Raw genomic sequence first — 22,525 nt, forward strand, 5'->3', positions numbered from 1 at the left:
TGTCCTTTAGAACTGGGGAGTTAAGCCTGGTTGAGATTTGGACTGTGTGTCCTTTAGAACTGGGGAGTTAAGCCTGGTTGAGATTTGGACTGTGTGTCCTTTAGAACTGGGGAGTTGAGCCTGGTTGAGATTTGGACTGTGTGTCCTTTAGAACTGAGGATTTAAGCCTGGTTGAGATTTGGACTTTGTGTCCTTTAGAACTGGGGATTTAAGTCTAGTTGAGATTTGGACTATGTGTCCTTAAGAACTGGGAAGTTAAGCCTGAAACTATAATACCTTTAAAAGAAAATGAAAATTAAAACAATCTTTTACACCTTTTTACATTTTTATTTTACATTTGTTGCCGTTTTATTTGAAGCAAGACGATATGGCACTATTTTAATATTTTTTACTTTGGCGGCGCCTATTTTCGCTATTTAAAGTTATTTTACCTCACTTTCTGATTTTTATAAAGTAAATATTTAATAATTCGTGGAACGGCAATCAAACGTGCATTAAAACAAATATTGTAGAATTTAATATTTATTGCAACTTATAATCGATCTGTCAGTAAGTCAGTCAACCTTTCAAACTTTCAGGCTTTCTAGCAGTCTTATAGTATTTGTAGTCTTATAGTCTTGCAGTCTTATAGTCTTACAGTCTTATAGCCTTACAGTCTTTTAGTCTTGTAGTCTTATAGTATTATAGTCTTACAGTCTTATGGTCTTGTAGTCTTATAGTATTATAGTCTTACAGTCCTATAGCCTTGTAATCTTATAGTCTTGTAGTCTTATAGTCTTACAGTCTTACAGTCTTATAGTCTATAGTCTTATAGTCTTATAGTCTTATAGTCTTATAGTCTTATAGCCTTACAGTCTTTTAGTCTTGTAGTCTTATAGTATTATAGTCTTACAGCCTTATAGTCTTACAGTCTTCTAGTCTTACGTCTTATAGTCTTATAGTCTTATAGTCTTATAGTCTTACAGTCTTATAGCCTTACAGTCTTTTAGTCTTGTAGTCTTATAGTATTATAGTCTTACAGCCTTATAGTCTTACAGTCTTCTAGTCTTACGTCTTATAGTCTTATAGTCTTATAGTCTTATAGTCTAAAAGTCTTACAGTCTTACAGTCTTATAGTCTTGCAGTCTTATTGTCTTGTAGTCTTATAGTCTTATAGTCTTATAGTCTTATAGTCTAATAGTCTTACAGTCTTATAGTTTTGTAGTCTTATAGTCTTATAGTCTTGCAGTCTTATTGTCTTGTAGTCTTATAGCCTTACAGTCTTTGCAGTCTTGTACAGTCTTATATTCATACAGTCTTATAGTCTAAAAAACTAATGTAATACTGTAAAAAACCGTTAGCAGGTGTGCCGTAAACAATTTTTTTAACCATTAACGAAATCTTTTTGCCACTAACGCTGTTAATTTTGTAATGGTACCATTAACAGCTAAAGACGTTCAAGATTGTTGAAAATTTTCTGCACTTGAGATCGTTAACTAACGGTAATTCTTTTAAAAAAAGAAAATTCCGTTAACAAAGTGAATGTTCCGTTCTTACCTTTAAAATTAACGGCTAACTCAAATTTTTCTTTTTTAATGGTTGGAACTAACCATTAACGAAACGGCTAGAAAAAGTTTCAACGTGCTTAGCCCTAGATATGGTTAACATGCGGGATATCGAATAAAGTTTAATTTAATCTGCAGATTATCTAAAGATCAAGATCAAGCAGTGATGTCCATATCCACAGTATAAGAGTTCCCAGAAGGCATCTAAAAAATTTAAAACAATATATCAAAATTGTAACAAAAATAAAAAATACAAAATACAATTTTAGATAATGTAGTTTTCTGCAATTTTAATTAAACGTCTCTTATTCTAAATTTGGTAGCTTTTAAATCAATATACCTATAAACAAAGAGAAGTTGTCAATTTACAGCTTCTCATTATTTACTTGAAAAATTGTAATTTGAAAAATGCTTGTTAGGGATCAACGCATTATTAAAAAAAAAATCTGCTTTGTATTGATTTAATAATCAACAACTGTTTGATAAATCTAGCCTTAAAATTGTATTCAAATAAAGCTACGGAGAAAATCTAAATCTTTAAGTTAGACTATTGAGTATAGCTTAGAATTAACAGCTTTTTAGGTTGTATTCTTGTTGCAAGCTAATTTTACTTCTGTCCTTAGATAAAACATCATTTTATGTTGTGGATTAATATTTTGAATCCTAAAATTCAACTGTCTTTTCTGATCTGTTTAACCAAAAAGGTCTCTGTAATATGTGAAATATTGTTTTTAACCTCCTCTACATTAAAATATTGGTTGAAGCCAAAATTGTGTTAGGTTAGATAATCTAGATGCCGATGGTCTCTAATGTACTAGAGGGGTAAAGGATTTTCTCAAATTGTTAGGTTTAAAAAAGAAAAGAAAACTCTGATTTCCCCCTTCCCCCCTTCCCCCCTTTCACCAGCAAAGTTTTCACTTCATCTTCAACCAATAGTCTGTTACGACGTATGAGGATTTTGAGTGTCCATTATCATGAAGACGACATTTGAGGATTTTGATTTTCCATTACTATGAAGACGACATTTATAGTACTTGAACGCATCCAGGAGTATCTAACCTTACATACACATGCACCTTGGTGGGAACTGTGTTGCCTTTGACACAGGCGGGTATTCAGGATATTAGCCAGGGGGGGACAAGATTTCGCTACATTATTGGGTGTTTCTAACCTTATAGAGTCTAAAAATTATTCCTTTGCTCGAAAAACTAACTTTAACCTTTCGATTTTATAAATTTATTACTTAACTCCATCACATCAATAATTACTAATAAACGAAATTTCTTCTGAAATATTTGATAGAATTTACTCCATCTACCTATTCACTAACTCTTTTAAGCTTCAATTTTCTGGGATTTCCTTGCACAAACATTTCAATAATTTTCTCAGTAGTGAGCTCAGACAGCCTTGTAGAGTGTAAGGCCATAAGTGCTGGTTCGTTAAGTCTGAACAAGTAAGACGACATTTATATAATTTAGTTTAAAGTATCTAAAAAATTTGTATTAATAGTGAGTTTAGACAAATCCTTAATCTTCGTCATTGTAAGGTGTTACTTTTTAAACGTAGATTCCTTTCGATTTTGTATTATCCAGGGGGGGCATGGCCCCCCTCCATAATCCAATCATTCTACAAGTGTTTAAATTTTAATCATAAATCAATCTTAAATGTACTTTTAATTTCTATTATCCTAATTACAAGCATCAGACATAGAGTTCTTGCCAGAAACTCGGATAATATTCCCTATATTTTTCTATTATCCTAATTACAAGCATCAGACATAGAGTTCTTGCCAGAAACTCGGATAATCGAATCCCTATATTTTTGCAACTAAATTACGCTGATCTTTGCAGATATTTCAAATAACTATATTAAATCAAATAATATTAGGTTTAAAATATTAAGGTGTTCACCATCAGGTTTCAAAGATAAAGGGATTAGAAAATATTAGTTTTTGTTTTGTGGCAAAAAAATGAAACTGGGGAAAATGGTTTTTTATTTGAAATTGATTGACATCTTAAAATGTGTTCTAAAACATAGAAAAAAATAAAATGACGTTTTCATCTCTTAAGAATAGATAATAATAACCATAAAACTCTGTAATAGTAAGTCGACTTTTAGACTCAAGTTATATCTTCTTATAGTCCAATGAACATGAGACACAGCAATTGTCCAGTGTAAACGTTCCCAATTCCCTTTATAAATCATAAGCGTTTAAATAACTCCCAAAGTCCCTACAAATGCTATTTGCTTTGTAAGTAACAACATCTATAGTATTACTTTAATGTCGTTTTCCTATTCTACAGTTTTCTGGTTATCACTGTAGGATAGGGTTTCCACGAAATGGCTAAATCTTTTCGCGCAAAAAAATTTTTTGCGAACTTTTGCGCTATTTTTGCGATGAGTTTTGCGCTATTTTTTGCGCAATTTGCGCAAAACCAGAAATATTTTATGCGAAAGTTGCGCATGAAACGAAATTTTAGTTTTGCGCAATTTTGTTTGCGCAATTTGAGCAAAACCGCAAGTTTTACGCAAAATGTAACTTTTTAGGCAAATTGTCAAAAATTGATATTCTAAGCTTAGAATTAAACAACTGAAGATTTGTTCCATACATAAAAAAATATTAACATACGAGTATGATCACCATTTTATACTACACTCAATTGGTTACTTCCAGTTACAAAAAGTTTAAATTAAGGGACCAAAATTAATGAAATAGAAATTAGAGAGTGTTAAACTTGGTAATATTTTAATCCTATTAAATAATTTCAAGTACCCCTTAAAAGCTTTGGCCTTATCAAGTATGAATTATATATTCTTAAATTTTTTAATCAAATTTCTGAAATCTTTTTAATCTCATATAAAATAATGCAAGAAAGTAACAAATGCCCAAAACTCTAGTTGCGAAATTGCGCAAAACTTGAGTTTCGTAAAAGCAGAATAGGGCAATTTTGCGCAAAATGACTTTTGCGAATGATTGCGCAAATTGTTGTTTTTTCGTGCAAAACTGATGCGCAAAGATAGAAAAATTTTGCGTTTCGTTCCGCAAAAATTGCGCAAAAGTTTTGCGAATGGAAACCCTACTGTAGGATATATATAGTTAAATATGGAGGTAAAAATTACTTGAACATAACCTTGTAAACTATGAGGATTCTGAAAATGGAGATGAAGACAAAAATGTTTCCTATGAGGAACATGCCCAGGATGGTAGAGTATCTGATAATCTTGCAGAGTAATAATGGTATTGGTCCCACTACACTGCTCCACATGTTTGATAGACACTAAAATAGCAGTTTATTTTTAAACAGATAAAACTGACCCGATTTTCCATAAAAAAAATTCCGAATTTTAATTTTCTTATTTTCTAAACTACAGAGTGAAAACCAGAAAACAGGAAGAAACCTTTTACGCTCAAATCATAACTTTAAATAGTTCAGTGATACTGTGCAGTGTAAACAGACACTATTATCTTGATTTACTTTGTATCAACATCTAATACACAAAAGTCTGGTTATAATGTTGTCTTCCAAAGTTTTCTGGTTCTCACTGTAAGTAATCCAGAATAATCAAATTTTATTAGCTCAAAGGTAGTAAATTTAGGGCCATTTTATTAATATAATATTTTTACTATTGTCCATATAGTAGCCAGTATTTAATTAGTAAATTTAGGGTCATTTTATTAATATAAAATTGTTAACCATTAGCTTTAAGACCTCGGGGAATGTCGTCTTCAACTTAAAATCTCCTCTCGGAGACAAACCAAACCAAATAATTTCAGCCCGCATTTTCTTTGTTATCCGCCCCACGGAGCTTTAAAACATTTTTGTTATTGTGAAATCATTAAAGTTAAGCAAGAATATTTTCATATGAAGCATTAGTGAATTTCGTTAAATATTCAACTGTAATTTTTTTCAGAAGTTTAAAAACGTATTTCAATACTGATCAACAATAAGTTTCCCCTGTACCATACCTAAATAAATCGTAAGATTTTTTCTATTATTAATATTTATTATAACATTGTACAAGTAGCCATGACCTGTAATTTATGTTATTTTTGTTATCGATTTTCTTGAGACAGGGTTACTCTGTTGTGTGTATTTGCGGCCGAACGGAAAGGAATTATCCGGACAGAATATATTTCCCTCACTGGAATTCTGACGGGCCTTTCAATCCAAGTTTATCTGGTGTGTCACTGTTATCTGTCAACAAATATTTTTACTATTGTTCATAAAGTAGCCAGCATTAGCTCAAAGGTAGTAAATTTAGGGTCATTTTATAAATATAATATTTTTACTATTGTCCATAAAGTAGCCAGTATTATCTCAAAGTTAGTATATTTAGGACCATTTTATAAATATAATATTTTTACTATTGTCCATAAAGTGGCCAGTATTAGCTCAACTGTAGTAAATTTAGGGCCATTTTATTAATATAATATTTTTACTATTGTCCATAATATAGCCAGTATATTAGCTCAAAGGTAGTAAATTTAGGCCCATTTTATTAAAATAATATTTTTACTATTGTCCTTAAAGTCAACAGTATTATCTCAAAGGTAGTAAATTTAGGGCCATTTTATTAATATAATATTTTTACTATTGTCGATAATATAGCCAGTATATTAGCTCAACTGTAGTAAATTTAGGCCCATTTTATTAATAAAATATTTTTACTATTGTCCATGAAGTAGCCAGTATTAGCTCAAAGGTAGTAAATTTAGGACCATTTTATTAATATAATATTTTTACTTTTGTCCATAAAGTAGCCAGTATTAGCTCAAAGGTAGTAAATTTAGGACCATTTTATTAATATAATATTTTTACTATTGTCCACAAAGTAGCCAGTATTAGCTCAAACATAGTAAATTTAGGATCATTTTATTAATCTAATATTTTTACTATTGTCCATAAAGTAGCCAGTATTAGCTTAAAGATAGTAAATTTAGGACCATTTTATTAATATAATATTTTACTATTGTCCATAAAGTAGCCAGTATTATCTCAAAGTTAGTAAATTTAGAGTTATTTTATTAATATAATATTTTTACTATTGTCCATGAAGTAGCCAGTATTAGCTCAAAAATAGTAAATTTAGGACCTTTTTATTAATATAATATTTTTACTATTGTCCATAAAGTCAACAGTATTATCTCAAAGGTAGTATATTTAGGGCCATTTTATTTATATAATATTTTTACTATTGTCCATAAAGTAGCCAGTATTATCTTAAAGTTAGTATATTTAGGGTCATTTTATTAATATAATATTTTTACTATTGTCCATAAAGTAGCCAGTATTAGCTCAAAGATAGTAAATTTAGGGCCATTTTATTAATATAATATTTTTACTATTGTCCATAAAGTAGCCAGTATTATCTCAAAGGTAGTAAATTTAGGCCCATTTTATTAATCTAATGTTTTTACTCTTGTCCATAAAGTAGCCAGTATTAGCTCAAAGATAGTAAATTTAGGGCCATTTTATTAATATTGTATTTTTACTGTTGTCCATACTGTAGCCAGTATTAGCTCAAAGGTAGTAAATTTAGGGCCACTTTATAAATATAATAAGTTTACTATTGTCTAAAAAGTAGCCAGTATTAGCTCAAAGGTAGTAAATTTAGGACCATTTTTTTAATATAATATTTTTACTATTGTCGATAAAGTAGCCAGTATTAGCTCAACGGTAGTAAATTTATGGCCATTTTCTTAATATAATATTTTTACAATTTTCCATAAAGTAGCCAGTATTAGCTCAAAGGTAGTAAATTTAGGGCCATTTTATTAATATTATATTTTTACTATTGTCCATAAAGTAGCCAGTATTACCTCAAAGGTAGTAAATTTAGGACCATTTTATCAATATTATATTTTTACTATTATCCATAATATGCCAGTATGATCTCAAAGATAGTAAATTTAGGGCCATTTTATTAATATAATATTTTCACTATTGTCCATATAGTAGCCAGTATTAGCTCAAAGATAGTAAATTTAGGGCCATTTTATTAATCTAATATTTTTACTATTGTCTATAAAGTAGCCAGTATTAGCTCAAAGGTAGTAAATTTAGGGCCATTTTATTAATCTAATATTTTTACTATTTTCCATAAAGTAGCCAGTATTATCTTAAAGGTAGTAAATTTAGGGCCATTTTATTATTCTAATATTTTTACTATTGTCCATAAAGTAGCCATTATTATCTCAAAGGTAGCAAATTTAGGGCCATTTTATTAATATAATATTTTTACTATTGTCCATAAAGTGACCAGTATTAGCTCAAAGTTAGTAAATTTAGGGCCATTTTATTAATAAAATATTTTTACTATTGTCCATAAAGTAGCCAGTATTATCTCAAAGGTAGTAAATTTAGTATTTAGGGCCATTTTATTAAATTAATATTTTTACTATTGTCCATAAAGTAGCCAGTATTAGCTCAAAGGTAGTAAATTTAGGGCCATTTTATTAATATAATATTTTTACTATTTTCCGTAAAGTAGCCAGTATTAGCTCAAAGGTAGTAAATTTTGCGCCATTTTATTAATATAATATTTTTACTATTGTCCATAAAGTAGCCAGTATTATCTCAAAGTTAGTAAATTTAGGACCATTTTATTAATATAATATTTTTACTATTGTCCATAAAACAGCCAGTATTACCTCTGTTATCCGCTTGTTGAGGAAAATGTTGATGTTCATCCTGTGATCTTCAATACTGTTGAAGTAGCAGCGAAGAACCCAGTAGAGGAAGGTACCAATGATCATGAGGATTGTGAGGATGATGAATACTTCTGGATATTCGCCAAATTTACTCTCCACGGTGTAGTTTCTACAGTTCCAGTATTCCTCCATATTCAAGATCTTTTTATATTAACCTAAATTATTGTATATATTTTTAGTCATTGCAATGCTAAACATCAAACCTTTTTATATTAACTTAAATTATTGTATATATCTTTAGTCATAATGCTAAACATCAAACCTTTTTATATTAACCTAAATTGTTATATATATTTTCAGTCATTGCAATGCTAAACATCAAAATTTTTTATATTAACCTAAATTGTTATATAAATCTTCAGTCATTGCAATGCTAAACATCAAACCTTTTTATATTAACCTAAATTGTTTTATATATCTTCAGTCATTGCAATGCTAAACATCAAACATTTTTATATTAACCTAAATTGTTACATATATCTTCAGTCATTGCAATGCTAAACATCAAACCTTTTTATATTAACCTAAATTATTGTACATATCTTCAATCCTTGCAATTCTAAACATTAAACCTTTTTATATTAACCTAAATTATTATATATATCTTCAGTCATTGGAATCAAACATTTTTAAACCAAAGGAATTGATTGTTTACCTATATTCTAATCCCTATATTTATGCAACCTGATTCTGTAAATCTTTTTATATTAACCTAAATTATTGTATATATCTTCAGTCCTTGCAATGCTATACATTAAACCTTTTTATATTAAACTAAATTATTATATATATCTTCAATCATTGCAATCAAACATTTTTAAACCAAAGGAATTGAGTGTTTACCAATATTCTAATCCCTATATATATGCAACCTGATTCTGTAAACCTTTAATCTTTAAATCTAAGATTATTTGATCCAACATAATTCATATTTTGAAATATCTAAGGTTTACAACACCAGGAATTGGAAAATTTGAGTTTGTGGCAAAGATTCAATTCCTTTCTGAAAATTGTTATTTTAGAAACAGGGGTAAGAACAAAAGATTATTTTACGATTTTTTCAAATTGTTTTCAGATGGTTTGTAAACAAAGCTATTTCTTTACAGAATGTTATGGGTGAGCTCCATATTGAACCTGCTTTTAGTCTTGCCTAAATATGACTGTAGTGTTACCTGAAAGAGGCCAGGTTCCGAGCATCTTATCTCTTCAGAGCTATATTTATATGTAAAATCTTAATTAAATTTTAATTAAATTTTTATTAAAAAAAATCTTCTATTATTTCTAGATAATTTAGAACACAAATTCCTGATTTAAAATGTATCCCGACTTAGAACTCGTTCTTGATAATAAGAACGCGTTCCTGATTTTAACGTTCTTTTCAATCAATTTCTGATTGTTCCACGTTTGTTCTTTTACTAATTATTTCAATATTTTTAAGAACTTGTTCTATGCGTTAGTTCTTTTTAGGAACGATGGAATCGTTCTTGATAGTTTCTCGTGAAAGAACCATCATTCCCCAGGAACGACGCCCAGCCCTACTATATGCCGAGGATCTTTGATAGTTCACTAATTTCTTTCTTGTACCTTAATCCTATTTACTATTTTCTATCGCGGATTGAATCAGGGGTTTCCAGTGAACAAAACTTTTCGCTAAAATCAATGAAGCGAAAAATGCGAAAACAAAGCGAAATTTTGTGAAAAAAATTTTGCGAAATATATTTTTGCGAAAATTTTGCAATTTGTAAAAATATTTTTGTGAACATTTTTGCGGAACATGCATCTTGTATTCTCAAAATTTTGTCTTTTTGATGAATATTCTTAAAATTTTTGCATTTTAAAAAAAGATTTCATATTTTTTCACGAAATTTTCTTACTTTTTCGCGAAATTTTCGCATTTCTTATTCTGCGAAAGCTTCGCATTTTCTTTGCAAAATTTCGCGAAAAAAAGCAAAAAAATTTATTTGCTTACATTGCGAAATTTTCAAGGAACGATTTTCCTTTTTCACTGGAAACCCTAGTTTAATCGTTTCAAATATTTAAACAAAATTTTTTTTTAAATGAGACATTAAAGTATCTGTATACCCTCCCCTCACTCTTTAAAATAATACCATAAGAATTCTATTTACAAAAAACGAAATTCCAAAAACATATGCGAAAATTTAACAGGTTTTTTAAATGCATGGATTTTTGCTTACGCATTGTGTATTACAGTTTACAAATTCAATTTTCAAAGATTTAACATTTGATGCGGTGTAACTGTGCAGTATGCGATTATATTAATAAAATAAAGACAACTTTTTATGTAGGTTTTAATTGTTCACAAAATTTTTCTAATTGCAAGTTTACAAGAAATTCAAGAGAAGCTTTTTTAATTGACAGCTTCTCTTTTTTTCCATGTTTTTGTGTATTCATTCTGTTCAAAAGCATGGATGTAAATCAAAATTAAAATCGTAAGTTGTCTACTGTGGAGACCCTGATCTACATACTGCAGTACTGTGTGTACTGCAGCCTGATTCTAGAACAATCCACTACACTACCACCGTTCTTTTCATTTAATAGAATTGCTTGTTCTTCAAACTTAAAGTTAGGTTTTAAAATTCTCCTTCTCAACAAAATAGCAATTTAGACTTTAGATTTTGTATTAATTTATTTGTGAGTCAATGAAAACAGTGGAGGGGGGGGGGGGGNGAAAAGAAAAATAAATGTTGGAATTCGTCTTAAGCTGAAGTTGTTTTCCAAAAAACTAGAAATGAACATAGAGAATAGAATATGTATTAGAGTGGAATTTACTAGAAAAAAGTGTAAAACGGCCATTTTGTTGTACTGTTTCCATACTGCAGGTGTACTTCACATATTTAAGCTATATTACCTTTTTATTATTGTTAAAAGAAAACCAAATTTTGAAATAGACTGGTTTCATAATTGACCAATGATCATTTCACATAGACTCTATGCCTTTCACTTTACAAACGATGATTTTCCGTTATAAACTTATAACTATAAATCATATGATGTTTTTTATTCACCTAATTCATTATAAAGTTTATTTAAATGTTTAAAAAATTCTAAATTGAAATGAATAGTCTAGGAAACATACTGTATTAATGTACTCTACTGCATATAATTTGTGAACATTTACAAAAATTTGTACACTTTGAACTCCCTTTCAGGCTGAAAGGGACTGAAAAAAATTCATACCGAGAGATTCTTTAAATTCCCCTCTAATATATATTCTATTCTCTTTGGAAATGAACAAGGAAAATAATTGAAGGGAATCAAAACATAATATTAAATAGCCCCTAACTTTTTTTATAATAAAGCCAATTAAATTAACTACTAACAAATTACAAAAAGCCTTTGATAAACGAAACAAAAAATAGACATTTATTAAAGCATGAAATTTATTAAAAAAATGATAAAAAATTATTTTTCAGATATTTTAAAATATTCTGTGCACATGAAAAAGGAGTGTTCGCAGCAAAAAAAGGGGGATATAGGTTAAAAACGAGAAACACTTTGGTGACATGGAAACGCCTCAACACAGAAACGCCTCAACACGGAAATGCCCCAAAATAACGGAGTCATAAAACTATTTTAATGTCGTCTTCTATCATTAAAAAAAAATATTTTCAAATTATTTTACTATTAATTTAGGGTAAGTTATCCAAATATCACCCACATAGCATCTTGCAGATAATATCCATAAATCAGCCACACATCATCCAAATATCACCCTCATATCATCCAAATATCATCCATACATCACCCATATATTGTCCAAATATCACCCAATCGATATTTTTTTAAACCCCCCAACTTGATGAAAGTCAAGTTTTAACCTAGATATGGCACGACTATTGCAGAAAAAAACCCCACTTCTCATCATACAGATATTACCCAAATCTCATCCAGAAATCATCCAGAAATCATCCAAAAATCATCCAAAAATCATCCAGAAATCATCAAGTCGACATCGATTTTTACAACCCCTCTAGAAACAAGAAACTAAATAGAATTATTATTTAGATACACAGCATGACAATTTTATTTATCCAAGTTTTACAGTTTACAAACATCATATGATTGATGAACAATTATGTTTGGCCAGCTTGGTAAAAAGTCGAGTTTTAATCCAGATATGGCACGTCTATTGCAGGTGAAAACTACGCTTTTAAACTCGATTAAAACTTCACTTCTGGAAGGAAAAAGTCGAATGTTACTCGATTTTAACTCGAGTTTTTGTTTGCTGGGAAGGGGTGACATTCAAACGGATCAACACTGAAAATGGGATTTCCCATTATTTTTGAGGGGATTTCTAGTAATTTTTTATCTGATTCCGAACCGTTTCCAGGCTTCTTACAAAAACTTTGAAAATCTTTTGGTCTGTTTCCTCATATTTTTGATCTTTTTTGCCTTTTACAAAAACTTTGAAAATACCTATTTTTTATCTGTTTCCTAAACCTCAAACTTTTGTTGTGCATACAATAAACTGAACTTAAATTTTAAATTAATTTTTATTTCAAAATATTTATAAACAGCATGATAACCAGAAAACTCTGGCATAAGACGACGACTTTTAGACTCTGGGTCTGCTTGAACTGACTAAGTTTAATAAGTTACTTATTAAAACTTTTTGCTTTGTAACAACATCTAATACACTGTAATATTGTCTTCATATACCAAAGTTTTCAGGTTCTCACTGTAGCAATATATATAATTTTGATTAAATGAATCTTAAAATTTTAAGCAAAAAAATTTATCACATTAAATTGTTGATTAGTAAATAGTAGCTTAACCACAAGAAACTTAAAAGTTTTTTTAAAATGTGAAAAAATTCCTAGTCATTATATTAGAATCTACAGAGATAATTTCCATTCTTGAGTCTGCTGCAAAAATTTGTTTCGGTCAAAGTTAAAATTATTGATTTTTGAATGGAAAAGCCTTTGCGAAGCAATTCCTTTTCATGCAATTCCGCGCAATTCCGCGAATATTTAATTACTTCCTTGTTCACAATTATAGCACAATTCAGCGCAATGAAATGGCGCAAGCAGAAACAAAATCATTGCGATATTCCGATTGGAAACCCTAATCATGTTTTTGTTTCTCCCAGATTTTTCAAACTTTAGATTTTAAAAATTTGATTTTCTTCTCAATGCCTTACTGCTTTAAGTAGACCAATTCACCATCGATAAATTAATGATTCATTGATTAATAATGAATATATTTGTATATATCTCGAAAAACTTCTATTTCTCTAGTAAAATCATATTACTTTCTATCTTAAAAATGATTAACCTTTTTAGCCTTAAAGGGAGTGTTGGCGAAAAATGAAAGGGGGTACATGCTTACGACAAAAAATAATCGCTTTTAATTGCTATTAATCATACTTTTATCTGTTGCGTCTATAAGGAGAAAATTGTTAAAAACGACTTAAACTGAAGAACGTAGCGTTCATACAAATTCAGAAAGTTGCATTATTAGACTTGTATCGTAAAATACTCCATTTAGTTTCAAAGTTTCAGATATCAAAACAGAAAGTCATCGATTATTTTTCGATGTAATTTGTAGTTAATATTTAATAAAATTTGTTATTTGTTTTACATACAGTCAACTTAAAACGACTTTTTTGGTTAGGTATCTCTGCCACGTGTAATCATTCAAAGCATCAAGAGCTGAGACATCTGGTGGCCAACTATTTCGGCGTTTTAAGTGCACTGCAAATAGATTGTCAACTTGACAATCTATTTGGTGCACTGTATACAAAACAAATATTTTAAATATTAACTTACACTCCCATTAAATTTGGAAATTTATGTTTCACAAAAGCAATAATAAAACTACGTCTTTGGAACAGTAAAAGTTATTAACTTTTTTGATTTCTGATCATTGTTTATTTTTAGAGAAATCGATATTTTTCTTTTCAGCTAAACCAATCAGATGAAAATTCTCGGAAAAGTAAAAGAAGGGAGAAAAAGTTATAATTTTTAAATATGACTAGCTGAAGGGCCCGGCGTTGCCCGTGGAAAAAAAATTTTAAAAAATTTTTTTGGAGAAAAAATATTTTTAAAAAATGTTGAAAAAAAAATAATTTAAAATATTTTCGATTTTTTTGCCTTTAACACCCCCCGGCCAAGTTTAGCGTTCTCCATGTTTTTAAATTAAATTCATCAATTAATAACATGGCACATCTGATTCACAACTGTACCCTTGAAATCTGATCAAGTATGAATTATGATATCCACATCTTTGTTTCATTCTTAAAAACTAAATATTTTCATGGGGGGTTTCCCCCCCCCCCCACCCCTGTATAACTAAATAACTTTAAAAGTGGTTTTCGTTAGAATGCTGCAACTTTTTCACTTTTTCAATATAATAGTTTTAAACAAGTTTTGCTAAAAATATCAGTTTGCAACATTTTGTGCGCAGTTTTTTAATGTTTTTTTTGCAGAAGGTTTGCAAATACATGTTTATTTCCAGTGACATACATTCTACGATTTCAAAACTCAAAAAGCAATTAAGCAAATTGCTTGTGCACATTTTATTTGAACTGTTAGCATAATTTTTGCAACACTTCGCAAAGATATTTACTTAATTCAGTATATTTCATAATTTTTAAATTAAGTCAGCTGTTATAGATGCTTTACAAAATTAATATGTCATGTGTATGAACTATTAAGTGCCAAAAAAATTGTACAAACTTTTTATAGTAGAAAAGCTCCAATAAGTGTTACAGCTATTTATAATGGTATGCTTTGTAGCTTTAGTATGCATTTTTAGTTACTGCTTATCTTTGAAAAATGGAAAAACTGGTCTGCAAAAATTAATTTTTAAAAAAATCTAAAATATAAATATTTAACCATAATCTTGAGATAAAGGAATTGAGTCTTTGCCACAAACTCTGCTTTTTAAAACACTATATCTTTGGATTCCAATGTCGTAGACCTTAGATATCTCAAACTATGAATTCTGTTAGATCAAATAATGTAAGTTTGAAACATCTAAGATTTGCAACATTGGGTTCCAAAGAAATAGGAATTTTAAATTCAGAGTTTGTGGCAAAGACTCAATTCCTTTTACTTGATAAAATGATAAAGTGTTAATTACCATCCCTCTGATGGAGTAACTAGTGTCCCGGGTGTTAATTACCATCCCTCCCATCAAGTAATGAGTCTCCCAAGTGTTAATTACCATCCTTTCCAGGGAGTAATTAGTGTCCTGAGTTATAATAACCATCCTTCCAATCGAGTGATTAGTGCCCTGAGGGTTAATTACCATCCCTCCGATGGAGCAATTAGTGTCCTGTGTGTTTATTACCATCCTTCCGATCGAGTAATTGGTGTCCTGAGTGCTAATTACTATCCCCCAGATCGAGTAATTAGTGTCTTGAGTGTTAATTACCATCCCTCTAATGGAGTAATTATTGTCCTGAGTGTAAATTACCATCCCTCTAATGGAGTAATTAGTGTCCTGAGTGTTAATTACCATCCCTCTAATGGAGTAATTAGTGTCCTGAGTGTTAATTTACCATTCCTCTCCAAATTCTCAATTTGATGCTGTTTAAAGTGGAAATCTTATTTTGTTCCAAATTATCGTTAAAATTGCGTAACCAAATGAGCCAAAATTTGTGCATCATATTTGTGTATATGGATCAAATTAATTGACATATTTGTTAATCCAATCGGTAATTGTTTATTTACTTGATTGTAACAGTAAGAAAATTGCACAAAACGTCTTTTAATAACATTGTATAAAATTTTTTTAATTTTTTAGTTATAACTTTTTTATAATTTTATTTATAATTTTGAAACTTGTTACAATAAACTGTTTTAATTGAATTATTACTTACATATTATTATTATTATTATTATTATGTAAAGAAGCTGCCAATTAATTCCGATACTTGAAATAACTAAATTTTATATTATACTAGTGAATTGTTGTCGACCAATGTAGTTTATGGATTGAATTTACTTTTTTTTCGCAAAATTCAATTTTAAGAACAATTTAGAAAAGGCGTTTTTTGCAGATTGGAAGACATCTTGATTCCCAAATAATTGGGCTTTTATGTACCGCATTTTTCATGAAATTTACGAAAATCCAGAAACTGTAACTTTGTCAATTTTCTAACTACAGAAATTTAATAACCACAAATACCACTTTATAGAGAAAAAGGGCAAGGTTTATGTGGCAGTTTTGAAACTCCCATGAACGGATGATTTAAAGTTCAAAATTGTCAACAGTTTTCCCAGCAAATAAGCGGTAACTAATAACTAATAACTTTAAGACTAATATTGTCAATTTGATTAAAAAATTAAGTAAATTGCTTTAGTTAAAAAAGGGGTAAATATAAGTTTATCACATTAAAATATACATATACTAGAGACATCTACATTTAAGGTGTTAAACTGTTACTCTAAAACCGGCCCATTCAATTCAACCAATAAGATGAAGGGGAAGTGTGTAGGCTGGGGGTGGGAGGCAGATCATATATTTTAGCTATAGATAGATAGATTGATCGATAATCTAGATAGATAGATAGATAGATATATTATACATCCACAAATCTATCTATCTATTTTTTAACAATCTTTCTATCAATTTTGCATTAAACATACATATTTCTAAACATTACCCAAGTAACAATTTTGCAGAAAATCCGCGGAAATTCATAGGAATCTTTCCTGGGAATCCGCGGAAATTCCAAGGAATCTTTCACAGGAAAATCTGGAGAAAATTTCGAGAGCTATTCCGAGGAATTTCTTGTAACCCACTCTGAGGAAATTCTCATAACTCTATCCAAGGAATTTCTTGTAACCAATTCCAGGGAATTTCTTGTTACCAATTCTGCAGAAAAACTGGAGAAAATTTCTTTAAAATTTTTTGAAATTCTTGAGAATTTCCAGCAAAAAGTTCTTCAGGACCAATTCCTGGGAATTTCCTGGGAACTTATCCCAAGATTTTCTCAAGAGTTCCTCAGGAATATCTTAAAATATTCTCAGCATATTCCTGAGTAAATTCACTAACCAGGAATTAAGCCCAATAGTAGTGAATAACTTAAGAACTACATTGCCCCACCAACTTTTTAGAAGTTTAACCATCTACTTAAGTCAGAATGTTATAGTTGTTTTTGATCTTACTCAAGTTGTCATGTATTTTGTTTATTCAGACAACTGAATTGTTAAGAAAAAATAAAAGAAACAAAAAAAATGTTCAAACATTTTTTTTAAATGATGGTTCTAAAGTAAATTATCATTTTTTATCAATAAGGATGCAAAGAAAAAAAGATTTAGTTGGGGCAGTGCATAATAGAAGATAACCTCAGAGACACCTATTGAAGAAAATGGAACTTGAAAATTCTGTGATGAAGTCCTGAGAATTTCTCAGGAATTTCCAACAAATATTTCGGAGAAATTCTTAGAGATTTCTAGAGAAAAATTCCAGAGAAATTCTCAGGAATTTCTTGAAACTTATTTTCTTATTTCATTCCCCTAAAAATCCAGAAAACTTGGTGACCAAGTCCTAAGAATTTCTCAGGAGTTTCCGGAGAAGATTTCAGTAGAATTTCTCAGGAATTTCTTGAGGTGAAATTCTGGAGAATTCTCAGGAATTTCTTGAAACTAATTCTTTCATTAAATTCCCCTTAAATCTGTAACCATGGTGACCAAGTCCTAAGAATTTCTCAGGAATTTCCGGAGAAGTAATCAGGAGAAATTCTCAGGATTGTCTTGGGGTGAGATTCCGGAAAAATTCCCAGGAATTCTCGAAACTAATACTCCTTAAAATTCCCCTAAAAATCCGTAAACATTATAACCAAGTCCTAAGAATTTCTCAGGAAAGAATCATTTATTTTCCAGCTGGGTAATCTCCCAGAATAAATATAAACATATAATATTCATTCATTCCATTGCATTTGTTCTATAAAATATTAATGTTGTCAGACAAATTAATAAAAGTAAGAAAACTGCTATTTTTATTCTATTTTAAAAAAAGTCAAATATGTCCAACCGGTGTTTTTTTCAACCGGTATTTTGTGAAAGTCTGTTTTCTTCTACCTGTCAGAACTTATCGTACGGGCACGTCTGGAACCAAATGTTCAACCAATGAGAGAGCAGTATTCCCCAGGGAGTGTAAAATAAAAGGAGACACAATTGACGCGGCCCGCCCTACCATATGATTATAAAAGCTTTGCAGACGGTACTCCATTTTTATAAGAAAAATTAAGAATAGGTTATTGTATATATACGCGACACATATTGGGTTTTATACAAATGAAGCACCGTCTGCAAAGCATGTATATACTCATCATATGGTAGGGTGGGCCGCGTCAGTTGTATCTCCCTTCTATTCAATACTCCTTGGCATTCCCTTTCCTCGAATATTTGGACCAATGGAAAGCCAAAATTTATCCGGTAATTGACCAATGAAAGAGTGCCATGTCTGTTGAGTTAGTGAAACACATATTCAGCGTTCAGCTGACGTGTACCAGTACGTGTATAGATACTAGTTACATACAACTGTGACTCCTGTGATACAGGCTGAATACCCTTATTAACAAGTGAATCAAGGGATTTTTATGTCGGTTTTCTTCTCTTATTTCATCAGTTTTAAAGTTAGTATACGTAGTCCATACTGATTGTTTATATATTGACGCGTATCTTGAAAATATCCTCATAATTATTATATTTCAGCCCTAAAATGAAAGTATTGGTTTTGTTGAGTGCTCTTGCGGTGTGTTTAGGAGAGGTTACCAAGGTATTATATCGTTTAATCCATAAGATTTATTAGATTTTTTAAAGCGTCATTTCTATATAAATTATTTTAAACACACGGTGTTTGTTAAGGATGAGGGTGTCCTTGTGTTAACAGAGTCCAACTTTCAAGAGGTTGTGGACGGAAATGAATTCGTCCTTGTCGAATTCTATGCTCCATGGTGCGGACATTGCAAGGTAGGTTTCTATTCTAACATTTTAAATCTCGGTTCAATTCTGAAGAAAGGTTTTTTTGTTCATGGATACTTTTGAAATCTATCTAAATCTTTACCTTAGGGTTTTTTCACACCTTGTTCATATGTTTACATAAATACAATTTGCAACACAGCTTGGGAATATTTTCATTCTCAATTTCTGTTAAGAACTGTTCCTAAAGCCTCAGTTAACTTTTTAAATTTTAACTCATTTGCTTTACACTCCTGATGTAATATTTAGGTAAATTCCTAGAGAACGATTTATGGACCCCCCTCCCCCCTCCTATCAATTTTGTACATGGATCTTGCAGAAAGTGTCTTAACTTAACCTTACCCGTGGCCGCAGCGCTCGGCCCCCTAGCCTGTCCTAGCCGCAGCGCTCGGCCCAGAAAGTGTCTTAACCTAACCCTAAGTAAATACTAAAGTGGTCATGTACAAAAATCGTTCTCTAGGACGGACCCTGATATTTATAACATTGTAATTTACAATGATATTTTCTAGTCGTTAGCCCCTGAATACGCTAAAGCCGCCCAAACTCTGGCTGAGAAAGAGTCTTCAATCCTTCTGGGTAAAGTTGATGCTACCGAGGAGGGTAAACTGGCAGAGAAATTCGAGGTCCGAGGATACCCTACACTCAAACTCTTTAGGTAACTTTTTTACAGGAGATTGAGTATTTCGCCGTTTATAAATCATAATTTAGATTTTTAAAACTATTTGGATGATCAAACCTGTTTTAAGGAATGGAAAGGCATCTGAATACAATGGCGGTCGTACCGCCGAAACCATCGTCTCCTGGTTGGAGAAGAAGACCGGTCCCCCCGCCAAGACTCTGGAAACTGTTGATGCCGCCAAGGCCTTCGTCGAGGAGAATGATATAGCGGTCATTGGATTTTTCAAGGTTAGGTGTATATCATTTAAATCGGCTCTTATGACTGATCAGTTTGGTAATACTTGTTTTAAAATTTTAATTTATAATGTTTAGAAGCTGCCGCCGTTTCCCTATTCAAGAAGTTTGACGAGGGCCGTAATAACTTTGAGGGAGAGATGACTGAAGCTGCCCTCACTAAGTTCGTGGCCGGAAACGCCCTCCCCCTTGTCATTGACTTCAACCAAGAGACCGCACAGAAGATCTTCTCCGGAGAGATTAAGTCCCACCTCCTGATGTTCGTGTCCGCCAAGGCTGATGAGTATGCTGCCCAGGTGTGAAGGATTAATATCTTATCCTCATATATTTACATCCCATACAAACACCTGCGTTTCCACTGAAATAACTTAACTGTCCTGTTTATGATTTTCCCGCATTTTATTTCTCAGTCAAATAAAAATTTTATTTCGTCGTTGAAATTATGCTGAACTGCTGTTTACACTTGTTGTAATTATATTGGAAACCTACCACCTGTGAATAATGTTACCATTCAAAAATATATTAAATTATGTTTTTTTAGACTGAAGTTGCCAGGACCATCGCCAAGGAGAACAAGGGAGAGCTTCTGTTCGTCACCATCAACACTGACGAGGACGATCACAAGAGGATCATGGAGTTCTTCGGACTCGAGGTAAAGACCTGCCACGTAACCAGGAATTATTGCTGAGTCATGATTGGATGTAGGATTTATTCACCTGGAGGTGAAACCGGTTTCCTGGATCAGTTAACTACTCACATATGCCATCTACTTTTAACTTATTTCAAATATAATTTTCATTAAGCCATGAAACTTGCATTATTTATTCTGAATACTGATAACTTAGGATCAGTGTTGTAAATTTTCTAAGAGGAAAATTATTGTTCAGGAAAATATTCACCCTGCTGAGGTTTAATTTTTAAGTTTTTAGATTTAGGTATGCTAATAGAATTTTGGTTTTAGTTAAGCCTAGTCTGATTTAAAAAGAATTTCAACTTTTTGTGTTAAACTTCTTCTATCAATTGATTCTTGACCTCCGCATGGTTCAATTTATTAAGATTTTTTTCCTTTTATGTTTTAAAAAAGATTGGTTTTAAATTTGACTTATCTGATATTGTAGGATTCTGAGCTTCCCAGCATGAGAATTATCAAGCTTGAAGAGGACATGTCCAAGTTCAAGCCCGCTAACAAGGACATCACCGAGGAAAATGTCAGAGCCTTCGTCAACTCCTACAAGGCCGGAGAGCTGAAGCCCCACCTCATGTCAGAGGAGATCCCCGAGGACTGGGACAAGGAGCCTGTCAAGGTAGGAGAGATTACTATTAACATTTGGTTGTGCTTTTTTTTAATTTGAGATTTTCTCACATCTCTATTTTTACGTCTTTTTAGAATGTCATACATAGGATCAAATTTCGAGAATGCTTTTTTAACGAGAGGGTTTTAATTTCATCAGTTCGGATTTTAAGGCAGTAAATTCGCCGGAATGTCCGATATTAGATTCCTCTACCCGGAAGTTGAGTCGTATTACAGAAAAGATTAAAATGATTTAACCTTTGTTACTATTTCTGTATTTCTGATCAATATTTTATTAAATTATTAAAAATTGATCGTGTCCAGGTGCTAGTTGGCAAGAACTTCGCCGATGTCGCTCTTGATACCAGTAAGGATGTCCTTGTTGAGTTCTATGCTCCATGGTGTGGACACTGCAAGCAGTTGGAGCCAATCTATACCCAGCTCGGAGAGAAGTTCAAGGTAGAAATATATTTGACATAAAAGGGACTATGGACGGTATCTTGAAGGAATTTTAGACGGAATTTTATTTAAAGCTTTGTTGAGTGATTAAGATTAAATTAGTTATCCATGTTTTTCTCTTTGACAATTGATTAATATTTCCAAATTTTACATTTTTCACTTTCCTTCTTTCGCCTCTTTAAATCGTGGTCACTTGAAATTATTATTTTCTAAAAAGCCAAAAAAAGTTTCAGGGTGTCCCAATAAGCATATTTGTTTGGAATTAACTACATACTAACAATTAAAATAAAGTGAAAGAAACGAGTTTTTGCGTTGTATGAAATTACTTCTTAAAGAAAGTGAAATTAAAATTAAATATTTGGTGAAACATTATGTAAAAGAGTAAATGATTACTATTTTTGTAAAATGCAAATGCTAACATTGGAATTCTTTTTCACCATCTGTGTTGTATTATAGGACAACGAAGAGATTGTTATCGCCAAGATGGATTCTACTGGAAATGAAGTTGAAGATATTAAAGTTCAGGTAAGCGTGAACGATAGTTAGGATTTTTTTTTTTCTCGAGGATTTATTTTTACTGTTTACCGAGAGTGTTGAAAAATCTTGTCTATTTTTTATGATGCAATAATGAATGCTCGTGTCCTACCCCCCC

The 22,525-nt window shown here is 31.0% G+C and overlaps 1 protein-coding gene across 1 annotated transcript in view; it reads left to right on the forward strand.

Moving 5' to 3' along the window:
- The first annotated feature begins 5,009 nt into the window (after positions 1-5,009).
- Positions 5,010-22,525, forward strand: part of LOC111697842 (protein disulfide-isomerase 2-like) — a 19,239-nt gene continuing 1,723 nt past the window's right edge. Inside the window, 11 exon segments of the mRNA XM_023467970.1 lie at positions 5,010-5,023; positions 14,111-14,116; positions 18,943-19,008; positions 19,098-19,202; positions 19,721-19,866; positions 19,958-20,196; positions 20,199-20,419; positions 20,665-20,775; positions 21,242-21,427; positions 21,739-21,873; positions 22,330-22,398. Of these exon segments, the coding sequence (XP_023323738.1) occupies positions 18,952-19,008; positions 19,098-19,202; positions 19,721-19,866; positions 19,958-20,196; positions 20,199-20,419; positions 20,665-20,775; positions 21,242-21,427; positions 21,739-21,873; positions 22,330-22,398 (1,269 nt within the window). The 5' untranslated portion in view covers positions 5,010-5,023; positions 14,111-14,116; positions 18,943-18,951.

The sequence above is a fragment of the Eurytemora carolleeae genome, unplaced genomic scaffold (assembly GCF_000591075.1).
Source record: "Eurytemora carolleeae unplaced genomic scaffold, Eaff_2.0 scaffold145, whole genome shotgun sequence".
In the NCBI taxonomy this organism is placed as follows: Eukaryota; Metazoa; Arthropoda; class Copepoda; order Calanoida; family Temoridae; genus Eurytemora; species Eurytemora carolleeae.